Genomic DNA, 16046 nt, shown 5'->3' on the forward strand with positions numbered 1-16046 from the left:
CTAGATATAAATGTGAATACTATCAGAGATGCTTCCTATGATACAAAATATCAATTACAAATAAGTTAAAATAATTTATTTTATTAAGCATGATAAAAATATCAAATGCCAAAATTTCAGAAAGTATATATAAATAACAGTTGCTTATTAGAATTAAAAAAAAAACATGAAAGTAGGGTTCTCCCATTTCTATTACAGTTCTGGGACACCCTGCAACTTTTTCTAGAACTTTTTTCCTCCCTTCGATTTTCACTGGAGGCCCAGTCAACTCATTTGACTGGCTGTCCAATTCTAGATGTGAAGACTGTTTATGTTTTTCTAATCATTTATTTATTTTCATTTTCCTTATATTTTGCCCTCATCTTAAAATATCTGAATCCATAAATTATATAATCATTAAATATAATTAGATCCCCCGTGCCACTTTTTTAAAAATCTTAAAATTAACCTTTAATTTTTATTTTTCAAATCTGCAAAACCTGATGTTTTCAAATTATCAGTACAGAAAAGCTCATTTATACAGTAGTCTACCAAAATCCTCTGAAACAGCATCTCTCCAGCCTCACTAGAGCAATTTCGGTTGATATTCAAGATCCTGAGACATGGAAGGACCTGGTGATATCATTTAAACCTATAAAGAAATCTAATGATAACACTTTAGTGTTATATGTATGTCATAATATTCACACTCTTTGAAAATGCATGATACTTAGAAGATAATCTAAATTAAGGAGATGCTCTCTGTTAAACCATGACAAACAAGAATTTACTGAGCCATGAAACAAAGTATCAGCACAGAACTGTCTTTTACATAAAGAAAATACATATGAGACTATTTTGCCTTTATCCTAAGAACTGCACAAGAATCTAAAGAAAAATATCTTTAAGAATTTGATTATAATTTCTACACATTATAAGCCTTAGGGCTTTCAAGTATTTTCTCTTTTATTTTATTAAACCAAACCACACACACATGCACCCTCACGCGCGCACGCGCACATACACACACACACACATACACACACAAACACATACACACCATTTTGTTACTTAAAATGTGGAGTTCAAAGTTTACAAATACTGAGCTGTGTGATAAATGACTACACTATATCTTTTAGTTGTATACATATGGCATGCCTCTCTTCTCCCCATCACCACCAGAAGCACTAAAGAAACTCCTGCCTTCAGGTTGTTATGAAGGATTCTCTCTTCTGTGATGTTATCTTTGCCAATGTTTATCATAAAAGTCCCTGCATCCAGACCAGGACATCACAGAAGAGGAATGGTGCACTTGCCCCTCCTGAACCAGACAGAAATGAGCATTTGCTGAGAAACTTTATTCCTGTTGCTCAGATCTATAATAGTATCACACTATTACGGAATCCTTGAAATTTATCTTAAAAGTCAACACACTACTAAGTATACTTTAATAATGTGCCCTTTCATTATCTGTTTTAAAAATACATCTAAAATATCTAATGAACAGTCTGCCTTACCTTTTGCATACACATGTCAGCTATTATAGACAGAGGTATTGTAAGGCTTAGTGCAAGTGTGCCTATCAACGATGAGGTAAGAAAGCAGCCCCTAAAAAGGAAAAGAAGAAAATATATGTTTCCATATTAAAAAATTAAAACAACCAAAATATGGACATGAGAGATCAGGAGCAAAAACAAAAGCTTACGACAGACTCAGACAAAATAAAGCAACTAGGATGATTCTTAAAAGTTTACCTTCAAATACTAAAAATCCAAGTACATAAGAATAAAACTTTCTAACTAGTTTACGCCTTTTTCCAGATCTTCTTACAGATATTATTCAATTTATATGTATAGCTTCTACTTCATTAACATTGTTAATAAAATTGTTCAAAGAGTTCTCCTAGTTTTATGATGATGATACTTAGCTAACAAAGGAAACAGCTTTATTAAACTGTAGGACAATACTTCACACCAGACTTTTAAGAAAGTGATAAGCCAACATGTGAGTCTGTCACCAAAGCAAAAATATCTCACTCTTATGAAAACTAAAATAGTCTTCTGACCTGTGTTGCTCTTTTGGTTTGGCTTAGCCTTGAAAAGGACGAGTTATTTTTTCATGAGACTTCCCTATTGCTTTCCATTTTTCTAGCAATTGTCCTAACCAAACCTACACTATTCATTTTATTTTCACGTTGAACTACCAATGTTGGTATCATATTATGGAATATCAATCTGCACATGATTTTGCTTATTTGAAAGAAATAAAGTGATGAAAAGCATTATGCCAAATAGATAAGCCATTTACACAGGCTAATAATTTGAGTGTATAAGAAGAAAACAGGGGTGCCTGGCTGGCTCAGTCAGTACAGCATGAGATTCTTGATCTCAGAGTCCTGTGTGTGAGACCCACATTGCAGGCAGAGGTTACTTTAAAAAAGGAAAAAAGAAAAAATAAGAAATTATAAGCCAAGATAAGACCATAATGTATATAATTAGGACTACAGGCCCATGGAAATTCTAGGCTAGTAAATTCTAGCTCAGTATATGTTAGAATTAATAATGCTATCCTGCAATAAAAGAGGCTGTCTTGATAAAGGGTCACTCAACATAGTCAATAGAGGCTGTGCTATTAGTTCTTAATGCAGGAAAGAGAACTAAAGTACTAGTGGTTCCCAGTACTCATGAGCTGCTCTGTAAAAAGACAGTTCTGGAGGTCAAAAAAAATTTTTAATGAAGCATATTTCTTAGAGATTTATAATACAAACTACAATCACAAAGAGTCTGCGATGAAGTATTAAAAAGGAAACTATTTGGGGGCACTTAGGTGGCTCAGTCAATTAAGCATCCAACTGTTGATTTCACCTGAGGTCATGCTCTCACTGTCTGGAGATCAAGCTTAGTGCAGAGCAAGGAGCCTGCTTAGGATTCTCTCTCTGCTACCTGCTGCCCCTCCCCCGTTTGTGCACATGCTCTCACTCGCTCTCTCTCTCTCTCTCTCTGTCTCAAAACAAATAAATAAAAAAGGAAAATATAAAGAAAACTATTTGACTTACACTGCCTTTTCCTAATTTAGCTAATAATTGAATCCTTTGATCACCCATTATCATTTCAGGGCACACTTTGGGAAATGCTCAGACAGAGAACTAGGTGCTACCATTCAACATCTATACAAATGGTACAGTATATGGACTTTACAGCGCAACTCAATTTTTAAAAAACAAACAATGAGGGACAAGAACACATCTTCAATTTATAAAAAAAAGTTCAGAACCATACTTTTAAATCTGTAGTTTATTACTCAGCCCTTGATTATAAATGCTAAAGTTTACTGTTCTATTTATAGTTAAACATACAATAACCCTGCTTCCCCCAAAAAAAGAAGATTATGACTTCTGAGAAATGCGTATTTTCTTACAATTTAAAATGCTGTAAAATATATAGAGATATGCTTCATATACTTGTTTTGTTGCCAAGAACGCCCAGAATTTAAGGATATGTTTGTTTCATTACTGATTGGTTTACTGTTACTGAGTTGTTACCATTAGTACTCTAAACACTTGAGTATAGAAGTATATCTGAAAAATAAACCTTCTTGAGAGCCTGAAAAACCCATCCTAGGTAAGGATAAACATAGTTTTTATCATAATAAATGACTTTGTATAATTTAACTATTCAACAATACTCTATACTCATATATCAATACTCATATACACAGCTGGGAACAGAAGTTGGGTTCCCTCCATGGAGAATGACATTGCAATTCTCTATCAAAATCTAAAATCCCTATGATTGATTCAGTCTTTTCCACTCACAGGTACTTATCCTTCAGAATGCTTACACATATATGCAAATACATATAGGAAGATATTCAATGCAACTTTATTTACAAAGTAAAGGACTGGGAAGTTAAAATGCCTCTCAATAAGGAATCAGTAAAATACATTATATTCTACTTATTATGTTACACAATGGATTACACAATGGAAACATAATGTATTAGAACAATACATAGGCTTTAAAAAATGAACTGAACCTAAGTGCTGATATGTAAAGATTTACATAACAATCAGTAAAAAAAAAAAAACAACAAAGTACAGAATACTATCTATAGTATGCTCCCATTTGTATCTTAAAAATAAGACAATTTGTTGCGGGGGTGGTAATTAGGAGACTGACACACCCTTCTGCATGTAAAGAAAATTTTGTACAAGATTTAGAAGTTAATAGTGGTTGTTTCTGGGAAAAAGAAATGGAGATTTGGAGTGAAAAAGAGATAAGACTTCCTTTTCATTCTAAAAAAGTTAAATTAAAAAAAAAATCCAAAACATGTTATTATTTATTTAAAGTTTTTCCAAGGGAGCAACTAAAAGAGCTCACATAGAGAAATTATATGTCACATCTCCTACTTGATCATCCTCCAAATCCAACATTAAATTCTGCTAAACATCATAAAACTCTATTGTATATGTTTATTAAAAACAAAGCTCTCAATAAAGAAGGTGCATTTTAATATTTACAGGTGTCACAGTCCATGTTTACTATGAGTCTTGATGTAATAATATAATAATCATCATACTAAAGAAATGTATGTTTCTCTGGCCTAACATACAAAGAAAATTTTAACTTACTGCTTCAAATATATTCATTTTCTTTGTAATTTTCTAATTTTAACTGAACTTAAAAAACTAGAAAACATGAACTTGTATTAAAATACAGTGAGTACACAGTTATTTAAGCTGCAGTAAAAAATGGCCGAGGATCAGCAATTCTACATGACTCAGCTGAGTTCAATCAAAATACTACCACAGTAAGTAGTTCTACCTGTCCAGACCCAAGAGTAGAAAGAGGCAAGAAAAATGAGAGACAGAAGAAATACCAGAATTGATAGAAAAGATGCAACAGGATGAAAGAGAGTATATGATATATATCAATATAGGAAATAAAATATGTAACTCTCTTTCATGAGCACCTAAAATACATGCAATGAAAGATGGAAGAATGAATGAGTAAATAGATTCTGATATCAAAGAGTTTTATATCAGCAAAGGAATTCAAGTACATAAATGACTACAAATGAAAGTTAACCATTAAGTACTACAAATAAAAGGGAGTGTGGAAGACCATGAAGAAAAGACAGAAATTTCCTTAATTGATGATGGGGGGGGGGGGCAAGTATAGGCAAAGCATTAAGGAAATCTTCATGGAAAAGGTTACTTTTGTAACTAGTTAGTATTAACTGGCATACAATAAAAAATTCATTTAGGAGTTTAGATACAATTTGTGTTTTTTTCTTCAGTTCCTATTAGACGGAAACAGGACAAGCATCAAACTCTATATTTGAAAGATTTCTTAAACACCACACATAATATTGTCTTCAAACTATTTTAAGATCATTATGAGATATCAACATGTTTGATATTATAACATTTCAAAGCATGTTAACATTTCAAGTTAACTGGGGTTTAGGGCTACATATCTGGCTCACTTATACGAAAAGCCCTAAGAATAAACAAAACAAAAACATCTATGAACAACCAGACATTCCAAAGTCTCTTAAATAAGCAAAACTCCCTAGATTCTCACTCAGAACTCATGTTATTCATGTTCAAAATATAAATGCTTAAACTTTCCCAAAGTCCATAAACTGATTGCTAATATATCATAGTGTAATAAATAGTACATACCACAACCACAGGAACTCTGAGAGAACTGTTCCAATAAGGCCATTAATGATAATGCACGTTAATACTACTTTATTAGGAAACTCAAAGTCCTCAAATCCAGTATAATGAAGTAAAAAGAAACCTGGCCATAAGAGCAGCAGATTAAACAGACCTACAAAACCTAAATATGTATAAAAGAGACAAAAGTTAGTAACTGTGATTATTTAAAATTTTCACTTATACCTCTATAATTAGAAAACATTAGATTTTGCGCGAAGGGCTCCAACAGGTTTCCTTAACTGAAACTTATATCTATGGACAACTCAACACCAGAAAAAAATTGTACCAAAAAAACCTGGTGATCGCTGAGTCTTCAAGGTTCAACTCTTCACACTGCATGGATCAACTACTATGGAATAAACCACTTAATTCAAAAAGAAAGGTGGTTAACCTTAGCTACTAATAATTTCGTATCTTCAAATTTAAAGAAACAACTGGTATATGGTGTATGTATGGATGTTCAGCCTAAACTAAGAGGAAGTAGGTGGTCTGCTCTCTGATTCAACTCATATTTATGTTTAAAGCACCTACGGTATGCTTGGAATAATGGAGGAAGTTTCCAAAACATTCTTCATTCTTGCCTTTGAGGAGCCTATAAGCTAGTTGGTAAGATAACATACCTACAGAAATAGCTACTCAACGTAGGAACTAAGCACAGACTGACTACTCGTAACAGAAGGCTGTAACATTTAGTGGTTGACTATGTGCTCTGCGGTCTAACTGCCCTGGGTTCCAACACCAGCTCCACCATCCAGCAGTGGTGTAAAATTTGTGCAAGATGCAGAACCTCTTCGAAGCCTCAGTTTTCCAAACCATGAGTGTAAAATCGTATCTAATTGGGTTACTGGGAAAGTTAGGTTAAAACACTTATACAACACAGCATAGTACCCAGCATAGAGTAAAAAGTTAGTAAAAGGTGAGCTATTATTATTATTATAGAAATGCAAGTTTATATATGAGTGAGTGCCTATGAATACAAAGACTATAAAGAAAAAATTTATAATTATAGTAATTTTTATTGCACTTTCTGTACAGTTTAACATTGTAGATCCACTATGAGATTCATTAGATAACTGTAGGCCTGTCTCAAAAGAATGTTAAATTATAGTAAATATATATTTTTATATTCATTGCTAAACAATAGGCTAGTATTTAGGATGCCTACTTAAATCTTAACAGGACTGGAGCACCCAGTCTCTATCTGCTGCTAAAGATTGAAGCTATCTCCCTCTTCTGCAAAACAGTCTTGGAGAGCAAACAAGCCAGCTTTTCCCAAGAAGTGATCACCCCACACCCTCTGTATCCCACAGCTAACCCTTGGAGGATGCACAGGCTGCTCTCATGGCTGAAATCCTAATGGCTCAAGGCCAGGAGTTCTCTGAGGAGTACCTAGACATTACCTGCTCCTCCCCCCATCCATTTCCTGTCTTGACATGTCATGAAGGGGGCCAAACCTCAATTGTATGTGAGACTATATGGTTCTTTCCCCTACTCTGTCCTGATTTTCTTACTCCCTTGTCAGGTATACGCTCTCAATAAATCACCCACAAGAAATCACTGTCTCATATCCTGCTTTTAGAATACCCAATTTAAGACATTTAGTGATAAAAATGAAAACAAATAAAATGACCCGGATACAGAAGGGACTCAAGATCTGAAAAGTTTATACAACATTAACAAGTTGTCATAATTAAAACACCAAAATTTGGCATTATCAAAAACCAAACCTAATTTGCCATCCCTGGACTATCAAGTCTATGGAATCCCACATGAATTACCAACCTTTGAACCTAAGGACAAAGGTCCCAATTGCTTCCACCTATTCTCTAAACCCTCCAGAATCTGGCCTGCACACCTTCCTGTTCTTCCCTAAAGTGAGCTCTCCAGCACAATCACACAGATCTACTCCCTGTTCCCTGGCATGCTCTGCTCACATCCCCATCCCTAAAGAACCCTCCACAACCCAATCCTAACTTCTTTATGGTCCTGCCTAGTGTAAAGGCCAGGTCAAATCAATATTGTGTTATATAACACATCATATATGATACATAAAATTCACATATGACTTTTTTTGTCTGTATGTACTGCAATAAGAATAAATTAAACTATTTTTCCTGAAAATTGCCAATCTTAAAAAAATACTCAAAAAATATTAGCATTTCGTTCCATTCCATGTGGAATTTTCTATGACTCTAAAATGAGACATCATTAAAATTGCCCTCATATTTAAGGTATATTAATTAAATTCCATACTTAAACTTGAGTGATCACCTGGTCTGGTAGCTTTTCAAACATTTTCTTTTTGTTAATCTTTAGGTGAAGATATTCAAACACTTTTATTGCAGAAAAAATATTTTCTATAAATCAAATTATAATACAAAAGCCCAACAACACAGAGCTGTTCCAGCTCAAGCAGGAAAGAGCCCCAAGAACCTGAACCACACATGCAACTCCACCTCCTCCCACCCTTCCTAGGATCCTCTGCAAATCAGTTTGAAAGCTACTCATCTGCCCAATTTCCTTATTTCTCAGATAAGCATGAAATAAGTGAAATTATAACAACCATATTCTTGGTCTCTTAGTTCCCTATAAGCTGCACTATGAACTTTTATCACTAGGCTTTTTTATCTACTAATTTTCAGATATCTTTTAGAAGATACCTACAGATATTTGACAGATAACACAAGTATTTTACTGAGCTGCTATCAGGCAAATGAGAATTTGTAAGTTCTCATATTTGGTATTTTATTTACCAAAAGTAAGAACTGGTACCAGAAACTACATTTGGGTAATTTGAAAAATCTATGTCATCAAAGAGCCTAAATCTTAAAGTGTAAATGGAAAGCCTTTAAGTGTCCCATGAGTTTTAATGAAAAGTACATAGACTAGAATAGTATATCCATATCATTTGGAGGAGTTTCTCCATTTTTGCACCTAAAAATTCAAAAATGGTAAATTAAAATTTGTAATACAACACGTATACTCTCACATGCTTATAATAGCATAATTCTTTCATTATAAGTGAGGAAAATCTCTGATTCACAGGCTAAAGACATGAATGCAAAAACGGCATTAGAAGAAATTTCTTTACTTCGCACTGAGGAAACTGGCAATCTGACATAGGTACACAATTATGCAGGGCAAGGTATGAGAAAAACACTGAGACTGGACTTCATAAGCCTTAAAATATGATGGTCTTAAAGAATCATACGGAGGAGAAGAGAAAGGCTTATTTCCTCCACAACAAAACCCTAAGCTAATCATTCAGAGTAAACAGCCTCACAGGTTAAACATATTCTTACCAAAGAACATTGGAATATCCAACTTATCTTCTCTGTCTACTTTTCTCTTAATCATAACAATATAGACAGCATAGAGCATGGCTCCAACAAGAGACCAAATGGAACCTGTAAAAATCAACATAATGAACTAAAGCATTTGTTCATTAATTCAGTCAACACACACTTATTTAAAATCTAATGAGGTGTCAGATAGTATTTCAAGAAATAAGTACACAAATATGAAAAGATAAAGTATACCCCACCCCCTCCATGTCCTCCAGGAGTACAGGAAGCAGTTTAAAGAGTGAACAAACACATGTGCAAATATCCAATGATCTAGCCAAATATGCATAATATTAAAACCATATTAAGTAACACTTTTTAAATTTTGAAATGCTACTTCAATTTGACACCCGACACTATCAGGAGTTAGCAATGCTTACGCCGTTGCTTATACAGTCCTCCCCAATGCCATGTATTATCTTTAATGTATATTCTACTACCATCTTCAAGGCCCTGCTCAAGTTCCACCTCTGCCACAAAGCATCCTCCTCCTGAACTCCACTGAATTTCCATCCTCCTAGTCTTCTATTCTAGACAATTTAATACTTACACGGTTAAGCGTAGTACTATTTTATTCTCCAATGGTTTCATTTTGTAAATCTCAGGTAATGATTAAAGTCAAGAACTTGAAGAGTACAAACACATTATACTTTTTAATGTTTGCTAAAGTATCTAATACATGGCTTGTAGCACGCACAGGCACAATAAATGCTGTCTTTAATGTTCACTCATTCTCAAAGACATTTAATTAAGTTTTTAAAAACAGCTAAATTAATGTGCTGTCTGCCAAGTGACCACATTTAATACTTCACTTAATTATCCAAAGGTCCAGTGTTTTATGAAATCTATTTAAAAAAATTTTTTTTAATTTTTTTAAGAAAGCAATAAGAAAACCTATCAATAAAACCTCACACATACACAACAAATACATATATTGTTTTATATAAACAATACAAAGCTGCTCTGGGTGAGAGATGATACAGTTCAAGGCATAGCTATCAGTTCAAGGATGAGAAAGAGATAATGCAGTCCAAGGTATGAGCTACATCTGAGCAGTAACCAGGGATAGTTTAGAAAGCAGTGTTCCATTCCGTGAATTTCAAATATCTAAACAAAGTATCCAGAAGGAAGCCATTAAACTGGGTTCTGACTATCTTTGTTTTTGCTCAGTCTAAACAATGGATCAAAACTGAGTGTTCACCATAGCAGTAAATGTTTCAGGCAAGAATCCTGAGTGAACCACAAAATTAGTGGGTGCAAGTATAACAGAAACGGGGCACGTGCATCGTCTCAAAGTATCTCCCTACAAGATGCTTAGTACTTGCAAAGAAAAAAGTTAGTAACTTGACAGTGGTGCATCCTGGCAGACACTGCCTCAAAATTAACTAGTCACTACTAATGGGACCACACCATGTGCTTTCTAATATGATTTGCTGATCACGACACTTCCAATATCATTTCCATGGCATTCCAACCAAAATTACACAACATAAATTTAACCAGAAGGAAGGACCAGACAAACCAAGAGTGAGGCACATGCCACAAAACAACTGGACAGTACCCTTCAAAGTGTGAAGGTTATAAAAGATAAAACAAAACAAAACAAAAAGACTGAGGGACAGTTCCAGACTAAAGGAAACTAAGGAGACATGACAACTAAATGCAACAAGTGATCCTGGACCAGAAAAAGAACATTCGTGGGAAACACAGTGAAATGTAAAAAGGATATACAGATTAGATTATTAAATTATAATCAATGTTAATTCCTGATTTTTGTAACTGTACTGCAGTTATGTACATAGCAGAGAATCTGAGTGATGGCTATATGAGAATTCTATGAACTATTTTTTAATTTTTTACATTATTCCCAAAGGGAAAGTAAAAAAAAAAAGCCCACAGTGTGCACTCTGTGTGTGTGTGTGTGTGCGCACATGCACATACATGCACACGAGGACACAAGTACTGATACGCACAAACTATCTTGCATACTGTAACAGAGAGAATACAGAGTCAAGTACTTACTTACCTATTGTATCTCTTCCAGCAGATTTTTCAGAACCTGACAAGTTTACCAGTACAACACCTCCAATGCTATGAGAATAACAGCATTACTGATGAGCAAAATAATACACTCCTTAAAAGGGCTAATAATGAAGATAACGATTATTTACAAGTAATCAAGACTATGCTCAAAATTGGGCAAAACTAAAACTGTCAGAGAAGTTAGTGCTTTAATTAAATAATATTTAACAATGATAACAGGATAGTATAAGTGCTATATTTGTATTCAAATCATTTAATTCTCACAAGATGTACAAATTATCTTATAATAAAGGTATCACTGTTGTTTCCATTACCACTTGACACATGAGAAAACTAGTACACAAACACATGAAGTAACGTGGCCAGAATCACACAGATAGGACTGAACCCACAGGCGCCTGCTTCTAGGTGAGTGTTCTTACCTCCTATGCTGTTACCTTTCAGTCAGGAAGTAACCAACTTGTCAGCCCTCTTCCAAACTTTTTTTTGAGGATACACATACAGTATACCCATACATCCCTAGCAATAGCACAAATGCTGTCTATCAGTAAAACCTAAATTAACAATAAAACTATATACTTTAATATTTAAATGATTAAATTAATTATAAATTAATGGACAAAAATAAGACTGAATTCAACTTCACGGTTGTCTCAAAAAGAGAAAAACACATCATAATGAGAGCTACCACATAGTGACTGCCAAGTACCTCAGTCCCTAGGATAATCGTTTTTTACATACATTCGCTCCAAACTTTCAAACAAGGTTAACGCTTATCATCATTTCCTCACCCAGGAAATCATCGGAGAGAGCTTAAGGAAACTGACAGGAACAAAGAACAAAGCTCTGACTCAAACCCAGCTTTGACAGCTAAGAAACACTACTCTCTTCATTAAATCAACTATATTCTCTTACAATTTTTTTCTCATAAAAACAACAGCTTTATCAAACCAGTATATCTTTGTTGAGTACTGGTGGTAAGCAAAGCCCTACGCAAGACTCCTGGTGGCACAAATGACCAGAAAACAAGACTCTGGCCTTTAAAGGTTTATAACCCATAGAAAAGACAAGATAAACATACACAAAGTTACATGAAATAAAAGATTTAAATATACTTATTGACAATATGGACGTTATACACTAATTCAAAATTGCCAAATGATTTATACAGAAAACAACCAAAAGACCATGTGAGGATAAAACAATCAGAGAAAACTGCAGGTTTGATTACTAGGAGATATAAAACTCAAAACCGAAACAAAAAGAGGACCTTGCTTTAGGAAAAGGGAATAGGAACTTGGGAGGCTATGAGGAGTTAGTGGCCACATTAGGTTAAATGTAAAACATCAGTACAATACACAGTATTAGCCTGTCTGTCTTCACATGAATGGGAAGCAAAGCTGCTTTGGGGTCCTTCCCTCCAGCTACTCTCCCTAAGACCATTCAGAAAAGTAAGTAAGGACGTGACCTAAGGCTGCGTAGCATGAAATCCGCGTAAACCCTTCGTTCAGCCTCATCTTTCTTGGCCTACATGGTATAAGATAATATAAACTATCCTATGTCACTTCCAGAAATTTTTTAAACATTGTATTTTTAAGCAGAATTAACTAGCTGTTATGTTATATTCTTACCTTAAAATTACAGCTAATAGTTTAGAAAGAGTAAATCTATCTCCACTGTTACTTGGAAACACTGCAGCAAGAATTAAGGTAAAAAGTCCTGCAGAAAAAAAAAAAGATACATCAGCTTTAATACTGTCAAAAGCAGCTTTTAAACTAAATTCATGTTTATTTCAACAATACAGATTAAGTATAGCCCTACTTATTTTAAATGAGTAAAAGTGAAGTTGAGCACTGAGTAACATTATAACCTCATCATAATCAAGCATGTGTGCTCAAGTTATTTTTACAGCTTAAAAATACTTTTTCTCTCCCAGATTTGGAAGGTGATTCAATTTTTAAAATAAAACATCTTTCATTGGGTAAATTATAGTTCTGAAAAAAGCAATTACATTTAGCCAAACGATCCAGAAAAAGATCTTCAGAAAGAATATGTGAAAGGAATGACAACCACAACACAAAAAAAACCAGCCTATAAAACTTTAATATGTTGTTATAGAAAAAATACCATAACACAGTCAAAGGAATATAAATAGCACAAGGCCACAGCATAAAACTACAAATATTATATAGTTATAACACACTAAGGTACATTAGAATGAATGTAACTTGTAATAAGATAAAAATGTGTATGTACATACACATATAGCAGAAAAAGGTTTCAAATTACAATGTAAATTTTGAAGACACATTTCTTACCAGAGGTTGAGGATAAAATATTAACTATAGCAACTTGTGTGTCTGAAAGTGCTTCTTGATATGACAAATTTGCCAGAAACCACTAAAGAAAAAGAAAACAAAGTGAACCCTATTGAATGACATGCATATGTCACAATATATAGGCCCCTCCTTTTTTTTCCCTCTCCCTAAATATTTTATAATAAGAGCTTTTAAAAGTTGCTTTCTATTGAAAAATCACAAGCCTCAAAAAGAGGGCATTTATAATTAAGATCTTTGCTATTGAATTTCCCTTAAGAAATTAACAATAGTTGATTAAAATTAGCATTCAAGTATTTTCTTAATGAGGGTAAAACTGAGTATCAACTTTAAAATTTGCTTTATCCAAGGATTTCTAGCATTCTACTGAAGTTTATCTAAATCAAATTTAAATTTGGGAAAATTCTCCAATATTAAAATACATACAGATAAATATAAATCTACTGAACAAGATGATGCCTATGGAAATGGACAAGGTAGCCACTAGCTAGGTAGACAGATAAAAGAACATATTCATTTTGGAAATCTAAAAAAGTCCAATGAAAAATGTGAATTTGCTAGCTAACTATGATTATTTCTCTGATTCCTAGTTTGGAGACACAATACAAAAAGTTCTCATAACTGGATATAATTAAGGGAAGTTTTCCAGTTTGAGGATTTTTCTTTTCCATCTCTTTTGCTCATCTAAGCTAGGATATTCTTATATCCTCAATACTGTACCTAATTTAAGAAATAAGAAATAAGACTTCTTTTTGATGAAGCCTGATGTGTGTGTTGGCGGGGAGAAGTTCCAAAATTCATTTCTTTTCACTGCGGTTAGATATCCTAATGCCTATTATCACAGCTCAGTCATTTTTCTGTTGATGAATATTTTTTTTACTATTTCAAACAATGATACTATGAACACTCTACTGTATGCCTCCTGGTACATATGTACATAAGTGTCAATAATATATATATTAAGAAGCAGACTGCTGGGTCAAAGTCAAGTATGTCTGTTTTTGGCATCACTGTTACTTAGACATATTCATATTCCACTGAAGAATAACTATCCTCTTAAGAGAGGGACATCTCTTGATCTCTCTCAGAACTTTTAGTTAAGTGAGTACCACAATTATTAGTATTTACATTCATGAAGCAACAATGACATATCCTAGAACACTGCTAGAAGGCAGCAGATAGCTGAGTCTAGTAGATTCCACTGTACTCAAGGTGAAAGCCAGAGTAAAAGTATAGCAAAGTGATTCTGACGCATCTGTAGTTCTCTGACTTCCTAGGTAATTTCACTTGACTTTCTAAACGAGAAAACGAGGTAGCAATTGCTAAGATGAACAGTATCAAACATACATGGCAATAAGAGCCACAATCTGCTTATGGTTCAAGTGCTAGAAGAGTAAAAGATTCTACTCTTAATTATCTTTTGGAGATCTGTCTGCAAGAACAGATAAAACTTCTAGGTTGATAATTAGCTTTCTTGACCTACTTTCCTTACTACTTTAACACATAAATGCTCTATTCGTTTTCCAAACAACCTCACTGGTCTCTGCTAATACAAGACCAAGAAATAGAAACAGATCACGTATATAGCAGCCATTCAAAAATCCTAAGAACTCATTGTGAGTTATAAATTCCTTCTAGAAAGACCTTCCTATTCTATACCTCTCCCCATTCTCTGGCTTTCAAACCCAAGACTCATCTCAGTTACCCTCCAATAAAAATTAACCTTCAGTATTCCAGAGTTGAGGACAACCACTTCCTAATAATCTATCACAAATAAGTTATATACTTCAATATTTCATGAGTAGTAAGTTATTTTTAAATTACCATTAAAGGTATTCTAGATAAATACTGTATGACCTAAATTATCTTCTACAGAGAAAAATTAAAACACTACAAGCCTTCATGAGACAAAAGACATTCTAGGTGGACTGGCAAATACAGTAATCACTAACTCCTTCTGTCCTGCACAAAAATTAGCCACTAGCCACATGTAACTACTGAGGAACTTAAATGTAGCTAGTCTGAACTGAAATGTTTTGCAACTAAAATTGAAATAAAAACTGAAGTTGAAAAGAAATAGAAACTGAAATAAAAATAGAAATTTAAATGAAATTGAAATGCTTGGAAGATTTTGGTACAGAAAAAGAATATAAACTACCTCAATTCTTATATCGATAACATTAAAATATCTTATACATAGTGGGTTAAATAAAACTATAGTTATTAAAATTAACTTCATTTGTTTCTCTTAACTTGATTTCTCTTTAAGAAGTTTTTGAAAATATAATTTTAAAAAATTGGAAGGAGTGCCTGGGTGGCTCAGTCAGTTAAGTGTCCAACTTTGGCTCAGGTCATGATCTCAGGGTCTGTGGGTTCAAGCCCCACATCAGGCTCTGTGCTGACAGCTCAGAGCCTAGAGCCTGCCTCGGACTCTGTGTCTCCCTCTTTCTCTGCCCCTCTCCAGCTCAAACTTTGTCTGTCTGTCTCTTTCTCTCGCTCTCTCAAAAATAAACATTAAAAAGGTTTTTAAAAATTTTTTCTAATTGTAGAAAATTAAAAAATACACAGGACAACCACATTTGAGACTCACATTATATTTGTACTGAATAGCACTGCCCT

At 33.9% G+C, this 16046-nt stretch overlaps 1 protein-coding gene across 2 annotated transcripts in view; it reads right to left on the reverse strand.

Moving 5' to 3' along the window:
* Nucleotides 1-16046, reverse strand: part of SLC35F5 (solute carrier family 35 member F5) — a 37473-nt gene that overhangs the window by 6691 nt on the left and 14736 nt on the right. For both annotated transcript variants that reach the window (XM_029934684.1, XM_029934683.1), the window contains exons 8-13: nucleotides 13410-13491; nucleotides 12723-12810; nucleotides 11075-11139; nucleotides 9007-9111; nucleotides 5666-5825; nucleotides 1497-1587 (exon numbers count right to left, since the gene is read on the reverse strand). In XM_029934684.1, coding sequence (XP_029790544.1) covers nucleotides 1497-1587; nucleotides 5666-5825; nucleotides 9007-9111; nucleotides 11075-11139; nucleotides 12723-12810; nucleotides 13410-13491 — 591 coding nt within the window. The remainder of the gene's footprint in view (nucleotides 1-1496; nucleotides 1588-5665; nucleotides 5826-9006; nucleotides 9112-11074; nucleotides 11140-12722; nucleotides 12811-13409; nucleotides 13492-16046) is intronic.

This window comes from Suricata suricatta, chromosome 3, assembly GCF_006229205.1.
Source record: "Suricata suricatta isolate VVHF042 chromosome 3, meerkat_22Aug2017_6uvM2_HiC, whole genome shotgun sequence".
In the NCBI taxonomy this organism is placed as follows: Eukaryota; Metazoa; Chordata; class Mammalia; order Carnivora; family Herpestidae; genus Suricata; species Suricata suricatta.